The following is a 21,620-nucleotide window of genomic DNA, read 5'->3' on the forward strand; positions in this document are numbered from 1 at the left end:
TTAAAAACATCTGCCCCCTGCTCTAGTTTTAGCCTAGTGCAGCTTTTCATCCCAATTCTTTACATTTAATGCCTGTCTAGAATAAGGACAGCCTGCTACCGAGTCCCAGGCCTGAAGACAGAAGTTGGTGAGGGAAGGCAAGGGAAGAATCCTTCCTGCTTGCCTCTGTAATATTTCTAGAAATGGTCTTTCTAACCAATGCACTTGGATTTGAAACATGTCTCTGCTAAACATGGATCCCGTTAACGCACACATCAGTAGTGGTACCTGTTACCTCAGAGATCTACGTGAATGTTGCTTAATCAGAGAAGGACTGATTAGAAAGACTGATCCTAGGCAGGATCCAGGCCAGAAGAGGGCTGCCTTGCCCAGCTCTTGTGGTACCCCAGAACATCTGCTTTCCTCTTCTCATGTAGCCACTTGCGTGGGAAGTCCATATCCATTCTGCCCCACACCATCCACAGCCAACATGTTGTCTACACTGGAAACCCTTTTGATCTGGCTTCCACGTTGTGTAGAAGTGCACAAACGCTGAAGGGCCTTTTCCAATCCACCCACACTCTTCAGCAACGTAACCACACCAGTTTACTGCCGTGGGAGCTTCGGCAGCTGCGGAAGCGGGTGCTGGGTTTACCCTTTAATGCCTTAATTATTAACATCTGGAGATATATTTCCTACCATAGTGTGGGAAGAAGTTCCAGACCCTACGATTTGGGGGTGGGATTTAATTAAAATACATTTGGCCAAATAATCATATTAATGATCTCGCCAGAAAAAGTGCTGAAAACAGTATTTGACTTAAAAGCTGTGAAATGCCCAGCAGCATTTCAGACATGGAAGAGTAAATTATATTGCCATATTTTTCTCTCTGATTTGAGAATCTTTTCATCAATATGACCATTTGGATGGCCATATTTAGCATACATTCAATATGTTCTCTCATTAGGCTGTTTCCATGAAAATTGCATTTCTATGCCAAAGTCCTTTAAGATGACTCATACTTTATCAAGGGCATATAATTGACAAAGTCTAAGGGTTTTCATCCCTTTCAGAAAATTTCAGAAAGTAAGTGTAATTGCAGCAGATGGCTCTTATCCTATAAAGCCTTTATTATTACGCTGAACATCAGGCTGTTATTTTAAGCTATATAATGTCAAGTATCAAGTATTTGCCAAACAAAAGGTGCAGAAATTTTAGAAAAACATAACATTGCTAAAATAATACAATAATAAATAATACCTTACTGTTTTCCATTAGATGGATTAGCCTAAAACATCTTCATTTGTTTCCTCTTACACTTTTTATTTGGTTTTCTGCATAACTGACTGTTCTTTCTAACCTCCCTAAAGTGTGAGATCTGTTTAAACTGATTAAGAGTTTTGAACGCTTGCCTACATTTTATTGGGTTACTCAGAAGCAGACTGAAGCTATGTTTTCTCTGTTATGCCTACCTAGATTTTGAGAACAATTTCAGGCAGCTGTGGAGATAAGAAGTTCTAGCCATTAATGTGTGTAGAAAAAGCATGTTAAGCATTTAATTACCATTTAGAACAAAGACTGTATAGAGCTGAGTAAAATTCTCCATGCACTGACTTTTTCCAAGAATGTTCATTCTCTCATTCATGACCATTTACACTCATTTTACTCCATATCAGAAGCATGTATAAATGGAGGTAACACTGGAACTTTGCTGTAACTAATACAGAATGATTAATCTCCTAACACTTATCTGTTAGAATGCATTAAAGTATAAATTCTCATTCTTTAGTATAAATGCCTTATGATGATTGCCCTGCCTCAGCATTACCCATTAAAAGTTAAAGTCACAAGAATATAAAATGTGATTTTGTCATTGCATATTAAGTATTCACTTTAAAAAAAAAACTCTGCTAGGAAACTCTGAAAGAAAAAAGAAAATAAGAATAGAATTAACTCTTACGTAACTGCTGCTTTTGAGGTTTTTTTTATCTGAGATGTAAGAAAGTGAGCCCCTCACTATAAGAAGGACATTGAGGTGCTGGAGTGTGTCCAGAGAAGGGCAACGAAGCTGGTGAAGGGCCTGGAGCACAAGTCTTATGAGGAGCGGCTGAGGGACCTGGGACTGTTTAGTCTGGAGAAGAGGAGGCTGAGGGGAGACCTCATTGCGCTCTACAACTACCTGAAAGGAGGTTGTAGCGAGGTGGGTGTTGGTCTCTTCTGCCAAGTAACTGGTGATAGGACGAGAGGAAATGGCCTCAAGTTGCGCCAAGGGAGGTTTAGATTGGACATTAGGAAAAATTTCTTTACTGAAAGAGTGGTCAGGCCTTGGAGCAGGCTGCCCAGGGAAGTGGTTGAGTCACCATCCCTGGAGGTATTTAAAAGACATGTAGATGTGGTGCTTAGGGACATGGTTTAGTAGGCATGGTAGTGTTGGGTTGACGGTTGGACTCGATGATCTTAGAGGTCTTTTCCAACCTTAATGATTCTATGATTCTATGTTAAAACTTGAGTAAATCGTTTTATATTGGCATATTTTTGTTTGCCTAATTCTGAGACTGAGTCCATATTATTATACCTACATAAAAATTACTTCTCCGTTTCCCTTGAGGAGTCCGTCGTCCCCATGTGGATTGACCATGCTGCAGAAGCACACAAGCTGGCTTTGCTTGAGCCATTTTGGCTCTGGAAGCCAGGTAGCTCTGTTACTGGCTTAGGCTTAAAGTGCCTGGGACATCTCTGTGGTCCCCTGTCAACAGGAGCAATGACTAGTCTTTTCTCTCCTGTGCACTCATACAGTCTTAAAAGTCACACATGCTTTTGCTGTCTGCAGGTGATTGTGCTTCTCCATTTTCTGTGGGAAATAGAGTTGACTGTTTCAGTTGACTTGCCTTCAGTATATTTGTTTTGTTTTGGGTTTTTTAATGTTTACCAGATTGGGAGGGCCTTCAAGGCTTTTCCTGTCATTGTAGACAAGATAGAGGAAAAATATTTGTAATATTGATGAGTTAAAACTATATAAAACCCCTTGTTGGAGAGAAGCTCTGGCAGTCAGTGGGAAGATCACTATTAAGTACTTCTGAGTTTCCTTTGCTATATAGCAGAGGGCAACAAATCAGTTCCTCTAGTGGAGCATATCAGTAACCACTAGGTCTATGCTTTTTCATATTCAACCTGTATTAACAACATAAAGACTTTTTTAATCAAGAATGTTCATTTTTACACTTTCCATTGGCACTATTTCGTGTCAATGTTTGCTATTTGGTTTTAATCAGTTCTTCCATAGTTTTGCTCGGTGTTTCTATTTAAGTGGCTGCTGTAGGAACTTACCTCATGTACAGCACCTGTTCATGCCTGAGTTGGAAAGACTATGAACCGAGGACATCAAGAAAAGCACAGCTAAATTACACATCCCAGAGAGGGACATAAAGTTGACAAGAGGGGTGGTAGGCAATGTGAGAGGAAAGATTGTGTTTGCAGTCTGGAAAGGTCTGATAGATAACATGAAATCATCTAATCATTCCTGAAAAGGAGAAATCAGAAGACCATCATAAAATAAGCAAAGATATTGATCAGCTGCAGATCTGATGTTCTTCAAGGAGACTTGTGGTTTATAAATAGTTTTGAAAATCAGGCTATTGTCAGAATGTTTGTGTCAATTCTGCAGTGACAGTAGTGTATTTTTATTGATTTACCCTTTATTTATGTGACTCAGAGTAAAATAATCCTTTTAATTCAAATCAGGGAAAAAGAACATCTATGTTTCATAAAGAGAGCACACCAACAAAGCTGCAAGTCTTGAAAAAAACGAGATGTCAAAAGACTTTGAATAATATTGAGTGGGATATGCTAAGTATTGAAAGTTTTCTACAGTTTCCCAACTGGCAGACAAAACTGTTAAGTGGCATTTGGAGCTGTCAGATTTTCTTCATTTGAAGTAGTCATTGGAACCATTTGTCCCATTTGCCCAAATGAAACTGAATGTCTCTGGCAATGTTTTCTTATTAAGATGTATTTTTGCACTCAGTACGGTACATATCTTAGATTAACACAAACTAGTGGATTACACTGATGAATTTATCTCTATGGAAAGTGTGCTATAAAAACAGATATCCCAGAAATACTATGTGATGGGGTATTCTCATATTTAGTTTTCAGAGCTGACTTCTAAAGGTTTTCACAGAGTAGTATTTCAGTTGGCATAATACGACCTTTTAAGCAGCTGTTGTCAGATGCATATCTTTGCTTGTACAGGTGTTGGTATAATAATGTCAGGCATTTCTTCATGGAATAAAACATGCTCTCTAGCCTCACAGAGTTTGATTTTACATTTATACAACTGCTGTTAGTGTATGTCTTCATTATGGTTTCTTGAAGGATTACAGGGCCTTATTTTGATCTGAAGCATGTGAGCCTCCAATGCAGTCACTAAAGTTTTCCAAATGTGAGATCAAAGTAAGATCTCCACTTCTCTGAAATCTGCATGCTTGGGAAGCGGAGCTGCCCCGTGCCTGTGCAATACCCATGCATAGTTTGGAATCTTCCCAAATCTTCCCAAAATTTTGTCCGTGCAAACAGAGTCATGCTTCCAGTATCTACTGACTACATAGTGATTATAAAACTTAGGTCCTGGCGTGCAGTTCTTTAGTATGTGGTCATATGCGTGACAGCACCTGCAGTCTGCTTCTGCTTTCTGCATGTTCATCTTGCTGCCCATAGCAATAATACTCTATGGTGCAGACAGAGTTTTGTGGGTGTAGATTATGGGTCAGGGACAGCATACGTCTGGGGAACAGCAGTAGCTACATTTTGTAGTTTACCCCTCAGGCTTCTTTAAATCATTCTGCCATTCAATTTATATGGTGTTTGCTGGGGATCTCAGACCAAGCCAGCCATTATAATTGACCGTTCTGTGATATGTCAGTTCCCACACAAGAATTTAATACTTGATGCACTTAATAATCAGTCTCTGCCTACATTTTCTCTGTAGCAGTATTCACAAGAAGCAACCTCGGCATATACTGTGAACCATATTACCAGTAATACTGTACTACTAGGGAACCACAGTAATATGGTCATCTCCTTAAGTCAGTTTCTAGTCTTCCTAGCCAAGAGCAAAAAGTGGTTTGGGGGTTTGTTTTTGGTTTTGTTTTTATTTTTTAATCTCATACTAGTAATAGGTAGTTGTTTGATTCTCTTTGCTCAGCTACCTCGTATTTCAGATTTTAGACCTATATTTTCAGTGAGAGGTCATAACTTACATTAGTCATTGAAAACATCTGGCCACATGATGTTGGCTTTCAGAAAAGCAGATCTGAATTCTCTTAAAGTTTGGATTTCATTAAGAAAGGGTAAAAAACCAAATTTCATACAAAATTCTCACAAACACTTCCAGCAGAAGCAATAGCAAAACTTGTAACCATATATGCTTGGAAGGAGACAGAGCAGTAGGAAGCAGCATTAAAGTGGGATTTTCGAAGAGAAAACCTGAAGTAGCTGCTAAAAAAGTGATAGTGGAGTACTTTATCACGCAAGCAAGTTCCTAACCATTTGGAGAACCTCTTTAGTTTAGCCAAGAAAGAAGCTTAATATCACAGAAGGAGCAAGAACAGCTGAGAAGGCATTTTTAAGAGATGTTAAAAAGGATTTGCATTACCATTCAGGTAAGTGTAATACCTGAGAAAGTTTTACAGAATAGTAAGTAAATTGAGTTATAGACAACATAGCAAAGAAAGTTAACCTAAATGATGAAAATAATTATTAGCTTTCAGTACAGGTAAAATATTCTCCTATATCATCTTTAACAACAGAAGAAAAGCAAAATTAAGATAAAGCCAAGGGAAAAGCAACTTAGACTCCCATCTGGAAAATCATGTTTCTATCCCTTAGAATATTTAAGAGTAACTAGAATGGCAAAACCTACCGATAAATTTTGTAGCTCTTAAAGAAAGCATGTGACAGCTTCCACTGAAGTTCAGCTGGAACATTTTTAAATGTTTTGGTATGCCAACAAAAATAATTCTCACCAAGGCTTGTGTCAAAGATCAGTGTGCACAGTTAAAGTAAATAACTGAGTTGAGTGAGTGAGTGAACACAGACACTGGCATCAAATCGGATGTCCTCTCACTCTTTTCTCATTTCACTGTTATTGACTGTAAACTGATGCAACAGAAGTATTTCATGGCTAGTTAGCAGAATGCTAAAAGCTTTGGGGGGTTTTGGTGACCCTGAGTTGTGTCAGAACAGTTTGCTGGACTGCCAGGCAAATACTGAAAGACGCTGCAGAACTGCAAAACAAATGGGTTTAAGTAGGAGTAATGGAGAGGAGGGACTCCAGCACAGAGGGGCAGTCTGAAGTGCCCTCTGACTCCAGCGTCAGGAGTTAGGTGAAAAAAAGGGAAGAATCCCAAAGGCTCCTACAGTGGAGCAGTGAACAGAGAAGCCAGTGTTGCTGCCAGCTGTATGCAGCACCTTCAACGATATTTGTGAGTTAAGGATGCGATTACAAATCTTCAACTCAAACTTCAGTTCTGTCTGAAAATGTGGAAATGGAAGCTGGAAATCCAGCAAGGACAAACGCAGCCTCGTAAAACTCCTCCAAAGGGATCTCTTTGGGAAATTCTAGGTATTAAATGTAATTATTTTATATCAATGCCAAGGCACGGGAGCTGAGGGACGATGTTTACCTCAGAAAAAAAGGAAAAGGATAGTGCTAGGGAGAGTGAAACTCTCCAGATGCAGGCAAAGTCCAAGCTTTTGAAAGCAAAACTGTCTTTGCTCCCTGCCTGTCACAGGGCAGAGTCGGCTCCCGGGAGGGGCAGGGGGGTCGGCCTTGCCGGTGCAAGCGGCGCCGGAGGGGAAGAGCGGTCCCGGGTGACTCTCGCTATCCCACGTCCCGTGGCTGTGTCACTTCCCCGCGGGTTCCTCTGGGTGGCAGGCGTACATCACGGATTTCATGTATTCTGACAGGCCCGTTTACACATCCTTGCTGCCTTTTCTTTTTTTTTTTCAAAAAGAAAACCTTAAAGACACTTACTAAGCTGTCTGCCAACTTCTGGTTGGCATTCACTGGTGAGTAACGATGCTGATATCCTCCACAATGTCAAAATAAGGAAAATATTTGGTTTTCATTATTATTAATGATTATCGCATCTTCGACAACTTAATTGGTTTAGGCTAAACAACCCCAAAAGTACTAGAAAAAAATTATATTGTAGTGTCTGTTCTCCAATGCTTCTGGTTGGGTCAAGAGACTGTAGAGATTACATTGAAGAAACACTGATTTATGCTTTGGAGGCACAACGTTATCTGCCTTCTGGTATTTTCATGATAAAAAATCAGAAGCTAGAATATTTCCTTTAGCTTTTGTGGAAAGGTATTTTCCTCCTATGCAACTTTCAAAATGTTTAAAACTTTAGAATTCCCATTTCAAACCTAACCCCAAAAGGCAGTTAGAATAGCGCTGTTTAGAATAGTAGTCTGTCATGTACTCTCTAAGATATGAGCTACTTCATTATGAGAACTTTATTGCAGTCCGTACTGTCTAGGACCAGCTGCCCATGTTTTTACTATTTATGGAAGAGATTATTTTCTGTAAATATGACAAACCTTTGGCAAGAGAATAAAACTTGCATGTAACGTCACATTTCATTCCAGGTCTAGGATCTGAACAAAAATAAATTAAAAAAACCTGAAAAGTTCAAGACCTTTTTTTTTTCTGCTGTTTCATCTTTATATGTGAGCCTTTAAACAATGCCAAATGCAAACAAATGCTAAATAATTTTCACTAATGAAGAAGGAAGGGTGTGGAGCATTTTTACCCCTTATATTCTTGGACCTTCAACACTGGAAGTGATTTAACACAATGTGCAATAAAACAAAGGAAGAGTTACTCAGACCTAATGAGTTCAACAGATGATTAGAAGGGGTGGGAAATATAGTACCCTTTTGGTTCAACCTGTCTCCAGGTGATAGAATTTCCTTCTTTTTACACTGCAAACGCATTTGTCCTTCAAACGTCCTCCTCCCTTGTGGTTCTTTAAGGTTCTTCTATTCACCAGCGTGGCTCTAACTGATGGAAAGAGGCTCCTTGACCCACGTCTGATTTTTCAAAAAAAAAAAAAGTTTGGGAGAACCCATGCCTACCTTTGGTAAAAGGTTTGTGTGACTTCCTCCTGAAACATCATGAGCTCTGTGGGGTTTTTTTTCAAAAATCAAGAAAAGTTTAAACATAAAGACAATGAACCACATACCTCGGTGTTAAATGGCCAAGTTTTGTGCAGACAGACTTCCACAGTTGGAAAATAAAGTTCACTTGCTGTCTATTGGCTTCTGCTATCTGTTAGTCTTGTCTCTGTATTCCTGTCCTTCATATACCATGGCCACAATCATGCTTTGAGGTAGACTACTCCTGGCTTATAAAACGTTCAAACTAGGGGTCATGCATGCTATCTGTTGTGAATAAATAAATGAAAGGTGCATGTACCTCACTAAACTTCATTGATTTTTTCTTCCTTTTTTTTCCAAATGGAGGGAAAACAAGCAAAATAATATGTTCGTCCTCAGCATCCTGGCTACTTTTGGATCTGTAACGTTTATCTGCACTGGAGTCAAATATCACACAAAAAGTACATCAGCCAAAGACACACAAATGTAAGAAAACATTGAGAGCTTACGTTAAGAGTGTACATGGCTCAAGAAGTCCTAAAAAGTGGAATTTGGGCACCTCTGTTGAAAAGAACTGACTACCACAGTTGGAAAATGAGGAGTAACTATGGGATGAGCAAGAAAAGGAGTTACATGAAGAAGGCTTGGTAAATTATGTAGGGAGGGGCCGTTACTTATAGCTGGTTTAACTGGAATTGTACGATGCCAATAGGCAACCAGTTGCTTGACACTCATTAAATGGAGGCTGAGTCTGTAGCCATGGCTGACTATTGAATGTTAATTTTACTTCACTCAGCTTATTTTACTTCTTATTCAGGTTCTAAATCAAATTCAGACACACTATATATCCACCCACTTACTTGCACACCAACTAAGCACATACATACTGATATGTAGAGGAAAGGATAATCAAAGATGGTTATTTCTATTTTTATACTCCTGGGAAGCACTTAGCAGCTTCCCGAGGAATGCTCTGTGCAGCCATGAGGCGACACTGAAATATGCTTTCAGTCTAGGCATTCTTTCGTATTTACGAGGCAGAGGCACAGGCTCAGTCCCCGAACCACACACCTGAATAGCTCTCTAATTAAATGTTTATACTGATAGATTCACTATTGGAGGTTTGGGTTCATTGTGTATCAAGCTGCACAGGTTCCCCAGTGTTGTAAATTCATGAGGCTTGGGAAAGGATACTTTCATAGTAGGAAGAGTAATCCTTTCAGGGAGCGAAAAACCAGAGCTGAGTGAGATGCCATCATTTGGTGATCAGGGGCAGCTTCTGCCCCTGTGTATGTGAACCTGTATGGCACTGGCTTTTGCACCGTAAGCGGGCGCTTCTCAGTGTGCCCACCTCGAAGTGCAGCCTGAGAGCTGGTTTAGCTCGGGACCGAAGGAGTCCCACAGGTGAATGTCACCGGGGAGGGAGCAAAGGGAGAAGGAGATGGCAGAACTAGCACCGTGGCAGAGGAGGCGTGACTAGAGAATGCTGTTCCCCAGCAACTATTGGGGTAGCTCTTTGTCAACATACATGTCTGTGTATAATGTAGAGCAGCCCTGGTAATGCTTGAAGTTGTGCAGGGGACTCATCCAGCCCACAGCCAGCCTGACTGTGGAGCTGTGCAGGTGATGTAAAACTGTCATGGCTGCTCCTTCTGTCAGTCATGCCAAAAGTGCTGGACTCATGTTTCCACGTGAGTGAGCTTTCTCAGATGCTTCCTGGCGGTGCAAGAATCCAGGCTTTGCTGATTCTCCCCCCTTCCTCCCCCCCTCCCCGACCCCCCTCTTCCATTCTGCATACTGTCAGGTGAGCCAAGATCTTTACAGAGCTCCTACGCAGATTCTTTGCATGTCTTCACAGTTATGTTTATGTAATTAATTACTCATTACTCGTGTGGCTCCAGAATTGTATAGCTATATTACAGATAGGTTCTAGTGCTGAAGGATGTGCAGTGGGAATTTTGTAATGTTAAGCATCCTTAGTGCATTTGAGGACACTTGCCCTGTAAGCATATAGCAATAATTCTGTTTGACTGATATCCACTTCACACTTTCAATAAAATACTGAAAATGGTAAGTGCAGCTGAGGACGAACAGATGATATTTATCGTACATGTTTATTTTAATCCTGAAGGATATTCAGGGCCGGTGCTCCCTCTGGTGGTTAGGAATACTCTTTAAAGAATTGGATATTCCCCACCTCTATGTCTTCACTAATGTAACACTGAGCCAATTACAATTCTGTAACACATGTTTAAAAGAGTGTGGAGAGAAACACTGTGACTTGAGAGTGCTACTCAGATTGCACAATAGTGTTTCCCACTGTGCAGTGTAATTACTGGTCTGACACCTCGAAGCCAATTCACTTGAGCACTCACAGTTACATCAGCTGAAGGAACAAATACAGAGCCTGCATTCACCTCTCATGTGGTTTGGGATAGTCTGGGTAGAAGCCACGTAGTGCATTGCAAGGCTGTTGTGCATCGCTGTAGGTTTTACAAGATCACACTGGAGCATCAAGGTGTGATGAATGTTTTGGCTGGTGGGTTTTCTTGTTAACAGTTGCACCTAGGTCTCAAACTAATTTCTTTCAAAAGCAATGTTTGAGACTGTTTCTAAAATCAGACTGAGGATAAGAGAAAAATAAAAGAGAATGCTGAATTGTCAGGCCCTATTTCTCTCTTTTTGGAAACTGCATCCTCAATCTTCATCTTGAAGCAGTTGCATTTCTTTGCCACACATGCGCTTGGTGGCATTTCAGTTCAATGAACATTAGCTTTTGGGAACAGGGGGGCACGTGTGTTTGTGAAAGAGAAAGTCTGAGCTTATAACGACGTTGGAGTCAGCAGCAACACTGGTCTGAAGATGGCTCTCCAGTAAGGTCAAACGTTTGTTGGCTCCCAACTCAGTTCCTCTTGCAGCAAAGGCACAGCTGAGGAGCTCTGGTGCATGAACTCCAGCAAACCCCACTGTGCTGGTGTGAGAAGCTGCTCTCGCCGCCTTTCCGCCCTGCATTGCTATGTCCTCCTCACATCGGTTCTGGCAGCCACCTGGCCACTTGATGAGCTCCTCAGATTACTGAGACCGAAGCAAGCTCACTTGCTAAAGAAAAGTGAGTAAATTTAGTGAGCTGAACTGGTGCAGTGGAGGCTGAGGGAATTGTACCAGCTGGTGTAAAGAAGGGTGAGGTGGCACCATCCCTTCAAAAGGAGGAGGAGGAGAAGAACCACCTTTGCTAGGTAGATCAGCTAGGCTGGCTTTTGACATCTCTCTCTAAGACTGAGTTTTATGTCTTTTCGGCTGAAGGGCAGGCACGTCTCTGTCCTCCTGTCTCAGCTGCAGGGCGATCGCTGGCAGAGGCAAACGAAGCATCTTTCAAATGGGTTTGGGAAGATCTGCACATTGTTATTCACCACGTGCCTGAGTCTCTAGAGAGCCTGAGAACATTATATTCGTACAGGCCCAGACACCCTGTGAGCCCGCACTTCTGGAAGCAGTTGATTTATATCCATGTTACCAGTCTCTCAAGTCTGAAATCTCCCGGTCCAGCAGTCCCTAGACAAAATAATAGGGGAAATAATTTATAATGGGGTGGTGATTATTTCCTCCCCCTCAACACTTAATTTATTACAGCTGAATCTTCTGAAACTACTTACTTCATGTGACTCTCTTGCATAGCAATCTGCAGTTGTTCCATGTGTCAAACAGCATTTCATGGCTAATTTGGAAGAGTGGGTGCCAGCAAAAATGCTAGCCCCTGTAGTTACACTCTTAACAGGTTCTCCTCTGTTTAGAATTCCATTTAATTGTTTTTAATTTGAGCTATCTAATGCAAAGGCATTTGGATGCATTTCACAAAAGCTGGACTAACACAGGCATCTTGCTTATTAAATGAGTGCAAGAGCAACTGAGCACTTGCTGTCTTTTTACGTAGCACCTCCGCATTTTCAGCAGCTGAGTGGCAGAATGCTCATTTTTGTGAGCTGAGTAATGAATTCTCCCTTGTACTTTCGGACAGTTTGCATTGAATCAGCAGAGGTACAGATGACTTGGTTACATCTGTTTTAATTTTTGAGTCTCATGAATTGATTTGTAAGAAGCAGAAGCTCTTTCAATATTACTTGCCAAGATTTTGCAGCTGTGAATATTGGAACTTGAACAATACATAGCCCTTGCAGTCAGAGTCTCATGCTCTTCACACATCACAGCTAGAAATCTCAGTGCTGAGTGAAAATAAGTGGGGTAACAGCGGTGATCTGGTGCTTGCCGATTTATGTAGTGTGGATGCTTAATGAGTTGCAGCATACATGTAGTGCAAACACTAGCTGTTGGGCTGTTTAGCTGGAACATTGAGTGAAGAAAGGAACTGGGCAGGCAAGCAGGGAAAGGATGCTGCTCAAGTATTTCCTTGCAATGCAAGGCATCTTCAGGACATGCTGATGTCTGTACTGTGCAACGTAATAAGTGATAGCTTCATCTGAGCTTGAAGGTCCAAATAAGCCACTTAGGGTAGGAAAGCAGCAGTACGAGTGTTGCTACCCCAGTGATCTCTGTGGGCTTATCTACCCAGTGACATTAGGAGACGTGGAGCTCTGCATTCACATGACTTTACAGCTTCTAGATGGTAGAGTTTCTGTACTCTCTTGTTTAGTGTAGATACTTCGAGATTGATAGAATTTTACTGTAGTTTAGTGTGGTTTCACTGATGCCAAAAAAACATCTCATGGTGGAAGTTGATACTAACTGGAGCAGGAGTACTGAAGTTAGAGCTTTGTTCATTAGCGCTGCTTCTTTCCTTTCAAGTTTTGGCACACTAGTTTTCTAAGACTGTTATGCAAAGAGGCAGTCTGATACCTGGACTAAAGAAAGGGACTGGAACCCAGGAGACATCCCTTGGTCTGTTACTGGGTCTTGGTGGACTAGGTTATCCTAACTTCTCTGAGTTTCCATGGATGGCATGGAGGAGTAAGGTCCCATTAACTGTGTAGCCTGAGACTGCACAAGTTTGGGGCTACTTACTCAACATTTACCCCAAACTTATTTTGCAGTAAAATCAAATGGGAGGGCAGAGTAGAGGGAGAGGTGTAAGCAGTGTGTAAGTCCATGCCCCTCTGTTAGAATAAGTGGCCAAGGTGGCAGGTTGCATAAAGAGAGGGATCCGGCAGCTCTCACGCCCACAGTCACCTTTATGTTTCCTTACTTCCCTCTGGGAAATCACAGGCAAAAAGATGAGCTCAGTTCCAGTATGAAAAACCATGAGTCTGCAGTATTTGGGACGGTGCAGCCCTCCACATGCTCAGGAGTTATGCTCTCCAGGCCTTGGGACATCCAGTAGCTTGACTAGACGTCCAGAAGTCCTGGACAAATAGCCAGTTATTTTTCTTGTTGGCCTAACAGTTAGAGTCAATAAAATAAAATGTTTGTATGGAAACCTGGATGTATCTTAGCTCGAAGTGACTCAGTATGGTCTCGACTTTTCTCCTGCAGCTATCTTTTACCCTTCAGACAGGGCAGCCTGGGAGGTTGAAGACAGCCTTGAGAGAATTGACTATAGTTGCCTTGGAAGCCCAAGTTTTTATTTATTTCAAGCCTTGAGTTAACCTCCTTGGCCAGCTGAAGTGGTCATTACCTTAGTGAGTGATTTACAGGCACGTTAAGGCCCTTTTACAGTGCCAGAACAGTCTTAAGGGAGCCTTAGACTAAGTGAAAATCTGATCTGTAAACCTCAGTTTTATCTTTCCTTAAGAATGGAGGAAAGACTATTTCCCTGCGTTGCAGGGTGCAGTGGTTCGAAGTGTGTTGAAATCCGCAGATGGACAGAACTCCTGAGTGCATAAAGTATTAGTCGTGTTGCACATGACTCATATTTCTCCGTAGGTGTCAAAATAATCTTGTTTTCTTCTCATTTGCACATGATGTGCTTTTCTTCAGCAATGGAAACCCTTGTTTTATGGACTTGGGTGTCTTCTCCCTCCTTAGTCCATCTCCCAGCAAGTCATGAGAGCAAGTGCCCAGGGTTCAGTGTAAAATCCTGGTCTGAAGTGAAACAACATCTGGTTTTGTAGAGATACACTTGTTACTGCAGTGCCAATTAGCCAGCCAAAGTATGGCTTTAAGAACCTCAGTAATCTGTTCAACGTTTCAGATAGCCTTCAGATTTTAGGATAATTATTTCAACATTTATTCAGAGGCCTGGATCCTGATACAGTCTTCCTTAAAATATTTTTCAAAACAATTTTAATTACTTTAGAACTTCGACTTTGTACCTCTTACAGCTGACCTAGAAATATATTTCTTCAGCTGTTCTGCTGTTTGCTTTGTTTTGCTGTGTTTTGTGGTCTAACACACTGCCTGGGATTTGGGTTACTAGCAAACTTTATTCTCAAACCATGACAAAGAATACTGGGGAGTAAATAGAGGAGATCATGCCATTTCGTCACTTCTAGGAAAAACTGATTGTTTGCCTCAGAAAGAACCTTTTTATTGAAAAATTTATGTTTGTGGGAGGAAGGAGAGGAGAGGCAGCAGAAGAATTTTTCCTGGCAGGAAATTTTAATAAATGAGTGTTATTTTGATTTCACTGTCTCATGCTCTTATCATCTCAGTTATAGTTTTCTCCCCTCCTTCCTCCTTGGCCCTGCTCTTCTTGCCCGTCAATCACCTCTCTTCTCCTTTGTCTCTTCATCTTCTTAACAAGATCCTGGCCAAGGAGCTAAAAACCAACATCAACCCGGTAACTCCACAAATCTTCCAATTCCTCTTATCTTCTGAAACTGTAACTAGCACCATGTCCCTGGGTCATCCGTGGTTTCCTCTGCCTGCATATCATAACCTTTTCTTTGCAAGATGCCTGTTATACCTACTTGAAGAGTGAGCTCTCCAAGACTCAGATGTTCTTCTTCCCTTGTGTGCTCAGTCCTCAGCTGAGCCCTGCAAGTTACCAGCATATTGCTGGGAATCTTTGTCCTGAGCAAACAGGAGAAAAGTTTCTTGCTATTAGCCATCCTAAAATCAACATACTAAATCGTTTGTTAATTACAAATAGCAATCTCATCTCTCACTGTTTTGCTGAAAACTTAGATCTTTGTGTAGCTTCCTTTTGTATGTTTTGAACCTTGTTGATTTTATTTCCTTGTTGGTATCCTTTGAAAACTGGTCTGTGTTTTGAGTTTCTAAAGCAGGTGCCATGTTTCTTAGCTGTTGTCCAAACTTGTATACGTTTTCCTTTTGCAGTTGCTCATTAGTGTTTTATTGATCCAATATTCCCAAATTTTTTGGACAATATGTGCTGTTTCACACCACACCCTGAAAGGATAAACTGTAGTTACTTCCTACGCGGAACCGTTTGGCTTTTGATTTGCTTGATTTGCTGTTTTCAGACCTTGGCATAATTTTTTTCTGTCTCCCCTATGTGTAGATTTTGCAGCCTTTATTCAGACAGTGTTCATCTTGGTTTCATTGGGAGTCCAAGTATAGTGAACGTGTAATAGCTGCAATATTGATCTAGAGTGTGAATGGATTTTCTGCCTCTAGATTTATCTGATTTAAATACATTTGGGGTTGTAGGGAAGGGGGCAGCACAGAAAACACGGGTGTCCCATACAGCATGAAAGAAGAACCTAAAGGATGACACACAAAATCTGTATGTTCCGCTGCTCGGGAAGATCCTGTATCTCGAAGCACTCAGGCTCTGAACCACCCTGAAACTCAAGACTAAAAGTGACAAGCCTGGTCTCCAAAATCTGCTGTTGTGAATGATATACAAGAAGAGGAGTGGTATTGGCTACTCATACAGTAGTGACTGAACAGTGATATTTGCAGTTTTCAGGAATTTAATTGCTGATTTGGGGTGTTAGATTTTCTACCAGGGTTTAGTGGTATCTCTGTAGGAATGCAGGTTAGTCTTATTAGAGGGCAGGTGGCCTTCCTGATCCCAGGGGTATAAACATACTATGAACAGTGCTATCTAGGGAGACAGAAAAAAGGTTTCATTGGCATTCAAAGAGTGCTTTTCTATTATGCCATACTCAGACTCTGCCAACCTATTACTGAACCAGAAATATTTCTTTGTTTATAATAATCCTTCTTTCAAATACTGACATGAAATGTTTCCTGTCACATGTAGCTTCTTACCACCCAGCAGGTTTCTTGAGCACAGAAACAGGGGATGTGTGAGTTGCTTGAAGAAGCAGCTTCAGCTGTTTAGTTGGTAATGAGTTTTCTTCTTCCACAGGGAGAAAGAGGCTTGCCTGGACTACAGGGTGTGATTGGGTTTCCTGGAATGCAAGGACCTGAAGGTCCTCCTGGGCCACCAGGGCTAAAGGTAAGAACTTAAGCTTTAATATTTAAACCACTCAAATTTCCCTAGATCGTTGTCCGTAAGAAAGACAAAGCTATCTCTTTTCCTTTGCAGGGTGATACTGGAGAACCAGGACTGCCAGGAACAAAGGGAACTAGAGTGAGTTCTAACTTACTTTTTTGCAATTCTGATGGCTGTGGGTTTATATGTCTTTAACTCTCCATGGCTGCCTTCAAGTGCAAGATGGAGTTAGTCTCTTCTTTGAGTTAATCAATGGCATCCCCTTGTACTGCACAATAATTTCAAAACTCTTGCTTTTGCGTTTGAAGTTCTTTCTGCATTTGGTAGTCAGTGCCTTTGTCCATTTGCATTTTCATCTGGTACTTACCACTGCATCAACAGCACTGGTTTTAATATGCCTTTGATATCTTTCTGACATACCAAGAGGCTTTTTTCCAGCTTGAATATGAACCAACCTTATTACCTCATGCAAAATTCTCCTTTGTGTTTGCCATCTAAACTCCTTGAAACACTCCAACAGAGAAGCTGGCACACCCATGAGCACATACATGTTAAAAATGTGCACAGTGTGCAGAGCCAAATTAAAGCCAGGGACAAAGATCTCTTGACTTTGCTTGAAGAGGCTCTGCATATGCCTGTAACCTTCTGTTGTCATTTCTGTTTAATGTGGCACTTACCTAACACTTATTTTAGCACATTATATTAGCCAAGGCCATGTCTTTTGGGGTTTTGTGAGGTGCCAAGCTCATTCTGAGCATTTTCACGTTTCGTAATGTAATGATGTAAGAGGATTCGAATGACTTGACCAGTAATGATGCATACATTTTCAGCTATACCCTCTTGCCCACCGATTTTCAAAATGCTGTCTCAGTTTTGTTCTCCATTTGTCTGCAGTTGCTGCAGCACATACAATTTACTGAATCAACTGCATTTTCTGAGCTATTACAGAGGGAGTATTCTGCTAGATCAAGAAATCCTTATTTCAGTCTATGATGTTCATGACTCTGGGATATCCTGAGTGTTAATGTGAATTGGCATCTCCTGGCAAATGTGTTTGTGTGCTACAGTGCAGGTAGACTGTATTGTAGCAATTATAAAGTTTTGGAAGACGCAATATACTACCTGAGCATGGGATTCCCATACATCTTTTCTGCTTCACAATACATGTAATAGGAAATACTCCATGAATAAATAAGCTGGTAGGATGAAAATGATGTGCCAAGTCAAACTCCTGATTCATTACACTGGAAAGCTGTTCAAGGAGAAAGAGTTATCTCAACCCGGTAGGTTTTTTGATAATAAGGGTGAATTGATACACTGATGTGGAGTATGAAACATAGAGAAGCATCTTTACAGTGCGTTAACATCCTCTTCTGCTATGAAGATGTGCCTACATGTTGCGAAATACTGATTTAGGATTCTGCCGACTATGCCAATTTGTCACGAATGAGTGGTTTTGAGGCCGCCTAAAGAATCACTGGCAAAGGTATCAGCAAAAGGTGATTTTAATAGAAATTTGTAAAAGCATGACTTAACAGAATTCGATGGTAAGGTTCACTCTATTACTCATTACATGGATTAAGTATACACAGGGAAAATCGTGTCAGAATTATGTTGGAATGATTTATAGAAAGACCAAGAACAAAAAGAGTAAGGAAGACCCTCCCGTTGAGTCACAAGGTTCAGAGTAGACCCCCTTGCTTTCTAAATGCCTTCTCAGAGAGGAGTCGAGGTGCGGCTGGATCTACCCCTAGTCTCAGACCTGGTCAACGGTTTATGCCTAAGAGGTTATATATGTTTAGCAGCGACCTGAAGTTCATTCACAGTTTTAGGGTAGATCATGAGATTTTGACAGCACTTAATCATTGACTAATTTAACGGTTACAAAGCAAGTTAATCAAACTTACTATAATTACTAAATTACAGATTATGCTTATTGTTAGTTATCTAAATCAATACACACACACACACAATATAGATTTATTCACGCACAAGGGCCCATAGCTAGATAAATTTATAAAGGCCTGTAGCTAGGTAAAGATACCGGTTAAAAATTCCTTTCGAGTCTGTGAAATACTCACGTTAAATGCCTTGGCATTTCTCAACGGGCGAAGGGTTGAGCCCTGAGGAGTGTCTCGGCTGAGGAGTGTTTCAGCCCACGTCCCGATGGTCCTCCAAATATCACAGACTTGAGAGTTTGTGAACTCTGAGAGCTGTCCCGCTCAGAGGGAGACTCTAGGCGCAGCCCGCTGTGGTCCAGGAGAACTCAAAGGGCCTCCCTTGGGACCGCTCTTTGTAGGTTTGCAAGATGATTGGCTTTAGTCATCAGTAAATTTCCATCTTGGGCACTAGCCGAGATGCACTGGGGTAGTAATTATGGTATTGTTCTGTGGTAACCATGGTATCGTTCCACTTGAGCTATGATCCAGGTAGGGAGTGCTTCAGGGCTGTCAGAGATGACAAATTATCCCCTGCTCTTGTTCCCTACCTTGATCAGGCCTGGTACGATCAGCGTCGCTCCCCACCTTAGCCATGCGAGAGTGCCTGGTACCGTCAAGGGACGCTCAACCGCCCAACTGGTTACACAATGGCTAAGGCCTAACAGGAGTTCCTGAGGTCGTAGCGTGGCCCAGGGGAAGGGGGGAAATGCACCACACACAACAGTAGATTTCATTTTGGGAATGATGGTTGTGAGAAGACAGCACTTCCGCATTCCTTTTCTCCTGTGCATAAGGCTCTAGTCCAGTTCCTGTTGAAGGAAATCCATACTGCTGCTTAAAAAGTTAAAGAAATATAAAAAGTTGCTTTCAGTTATCGATTACTAAGATGCCATGATTGAGAGGTTTTGAAGATTAGAGCTATTTTGTCAAGGAAGTTTAAAAGAAACTATTACTTGTTTTTTGACTGTCACCGCTGAAGATGCGACTCGGGCTGCAGCTTGTCGTTGCTGTTGTGTGGGTTTGTCATTTCAGTTTATGTTTTTTTCAATTGCAGGGCCCCCCAGGAGTGTCAGGCTTTCCAGGAAACCCAGGCCTTCCTGTACGTATGAAGTATATGTATTTTTACAAAGAACATCAAAGTTTTAATCGTGACCTCTGACCTGGGTTATTGCTAATACTGCTAATTTCTTTACTTTCTTTTCATGTAGGGCATTCCTGGACAAGATGGCCCTCCTGGTCCACCTGGCATTCCAGGATGTAATGGCACAAAGGTGACATTTACATATGTTTATAACAGCATTTCTGTGTCGAAATAAAAACATCCCTCGAGCATATGTTCCCTAAACAAAACCAATTTCTCTGTTGCCCTCAGGGTGAAAGAGGTCCAGTAGGTCCCCCAGGTTTACCAGGACTGACTGGGAGCATAGTAAGTAGAATCTTTCATGCTTGATTCACTTGTTTCAACCCTGATTCTTGAAATGCAAATATAACTATATGAAATTTATATAGAGTGTAAGATGTAAAATATACAATACTGTGGAAAAATAACACCAAATACGTCTTTTTCCATAGGGACCCCCAGGACCTCCTGGAATGAAGGTACATTTTACTCTAAGTGTATTCAGGTCCTGCTTCTAACAATAAGAATTAGCGTGAACTCTACACCCTCTAAGACTAGCAGTCCTTACTTAAGGACTGAAAAATTGTACTGGCATGTTTCACTTTGTACTCTGTTCTGCAGTCCCACTAAATAAAGACAGTGGGGCAACCTCCAGTTAATAACATTTGAACGTATGTGTTGTTCCATGCAGGCCTTAAAAGTGTAAGTATTACATGGATTACAACAGAAAAAAAAAGTACATATCATTAATTATGTATAAGTCGTATGGTGGCCACCCAATTGTGCATAAAGATTTAGATAGATTTTATGATTCAAACATTTGTTTTGATATTGACATTTAATTTATCTAAATAGTTTCAAATAAATATTGTTTGTGGAAGAAGGTCATATAGCCCACAATATGAGAAGCATCCAACACATATTAAACAGTTTTCATAAAGAAAAAAATTAAGCCAACTAACTAGGTATCTGAGTGTGTTTTGTGAGCTGGAGAATGAAATATTGAGTGTCAACAGAGAGCTTTTGCTCTTTAAAATGGACAGATACAATTTGGAACTGTAAGCTAAATATAAGTCTATATGTAATCTCAGATTGGTAACGACATGACTACCTGAAGTTGTAAAATGCCCTTTGCTCTTTCTCTCACATGGGAAGAACTGACTTAGTCTATAAACACTGAAGTACTGCAATGTTTCTTCCCAGGCTTGTATGCATAGGTACAACTCCTGAAATAAAATCACTTACAACATTGCAACTTTGTACAAAAATGCAGGAAAAATGGGATCTTGTGCTATCAAAAAAAGAGACATAAAGAAGTGGATAACAATCAGAATAGTTTCTTTCTGAAGAAAAAGGATGCCATAAATGGCTTTTATGTCAAAATTAGATATAAGACTGGAGATCTCAATCTGCAAAAGAGATTGTGAAGTTACGACTTCTCTCAGCAGACAGGTCAGTTGCTCCAATTGTGTGGTGACACTGTAGTAGTGATAGATTTGGTGGGAAAATCTTTCTGATTACCCATTACAGTATAGGAAATTAGGGTATGAAAGAAGATTTGGTACTGGAATCTCTTTAGGTGGCTTTAAAGGACATTTGGCAATTAAGGTCTTAACTTTTAATATCTCTTGCTATGTTTCAGCTGAATGAAAAGAAGTAAGGTGACATTTTTTAAGGCAGCTTTCCATAGCTTTGCATACCTCCAACTTTCCTCTCATCTCAATATTAGTGTTTTTGAATGTATTTGAATGGATGTTCAAGTATTATTCTTTTTCTTTTCTTATTATAGGGAGATCCAGGTGAAGTGATTGGTCTTTTACCTCCTAGTGTGCTAAAAGGTGATAAAGGCTTTCCTGGCCAACCTGGACTACCTGTAAGTCTAAGTGATGTTTGAATAGCAGTAAGCTTCAATTAAAGTTATATCAGTATCATGAAATTACCAAATAAATATCACTTTTTAATTATGCCATTTTAATTTTTCATAGGGTCCACCTGGAACTCCAGGGTTTCAGGGACCAATGGGGCCACAAGGGCCTCCAGGAGATCCAGTAAGTTTCCTCTCATGGTGGTTTGCACTTTTCTTATAGAGCTTTATTATAAG

General features: G+C 40.8%; 1 protein-coding gene across 1 annotated transcript in view; it reads left to right on the forward strand.

Moving 5' to 3' along the window:
* Positions 1-21,620, forward strand: part of COL4A1 (collagen type IV alpha 1 chain) — a 137,720-nt gene that overhangs the window by 62,695 nt on the left and 53,405 nt on the right. Inside the window, exons 3-10 of the mRNA XM_075140829.1 lie at positions 16,373-16,462; positions 16,553-16,597; positions 19,454-19,498; positions 19,608-19,670; positions 19,772-19,825; positions 19,972-19,998; positions 21,309-21,392; positions 21,505-21,567. Of these exons, the coding sequence (XP_074996930.1) occupies positions 16,373-16,462; positions 16,553-16,597; positions 19,454-19,498; positions 19,608-19,670; positions 19,772-19,825; positions 19,972-19,998; positions 21,309-21,392; positions 21,505-21,567 (471 nt within the window). The remainder of the gene's footprint in view (positions 1-16,372; positions 16,463-16,552; positions 16,598-19,453; positions 19,499-19,607; positions 19,671-19,771; positions 19,826-19,971; positions 19,999-21,308; positions 21,393-21,504; positions 21,568-21,620) is intronic.

Source organism: Calonectris borealis, chromosome 1 (assembly GCF_964195595.1).
Source record: "Calonectris borealis chromosome 1, bCalBor7.hap1.2, whole genome shotgun sequence".
NCBI lineage: Eukaryota > Metazoa > Chordata > Aves > Procellariiformes > Procellariidae > Calonectris > Calonectris borealis.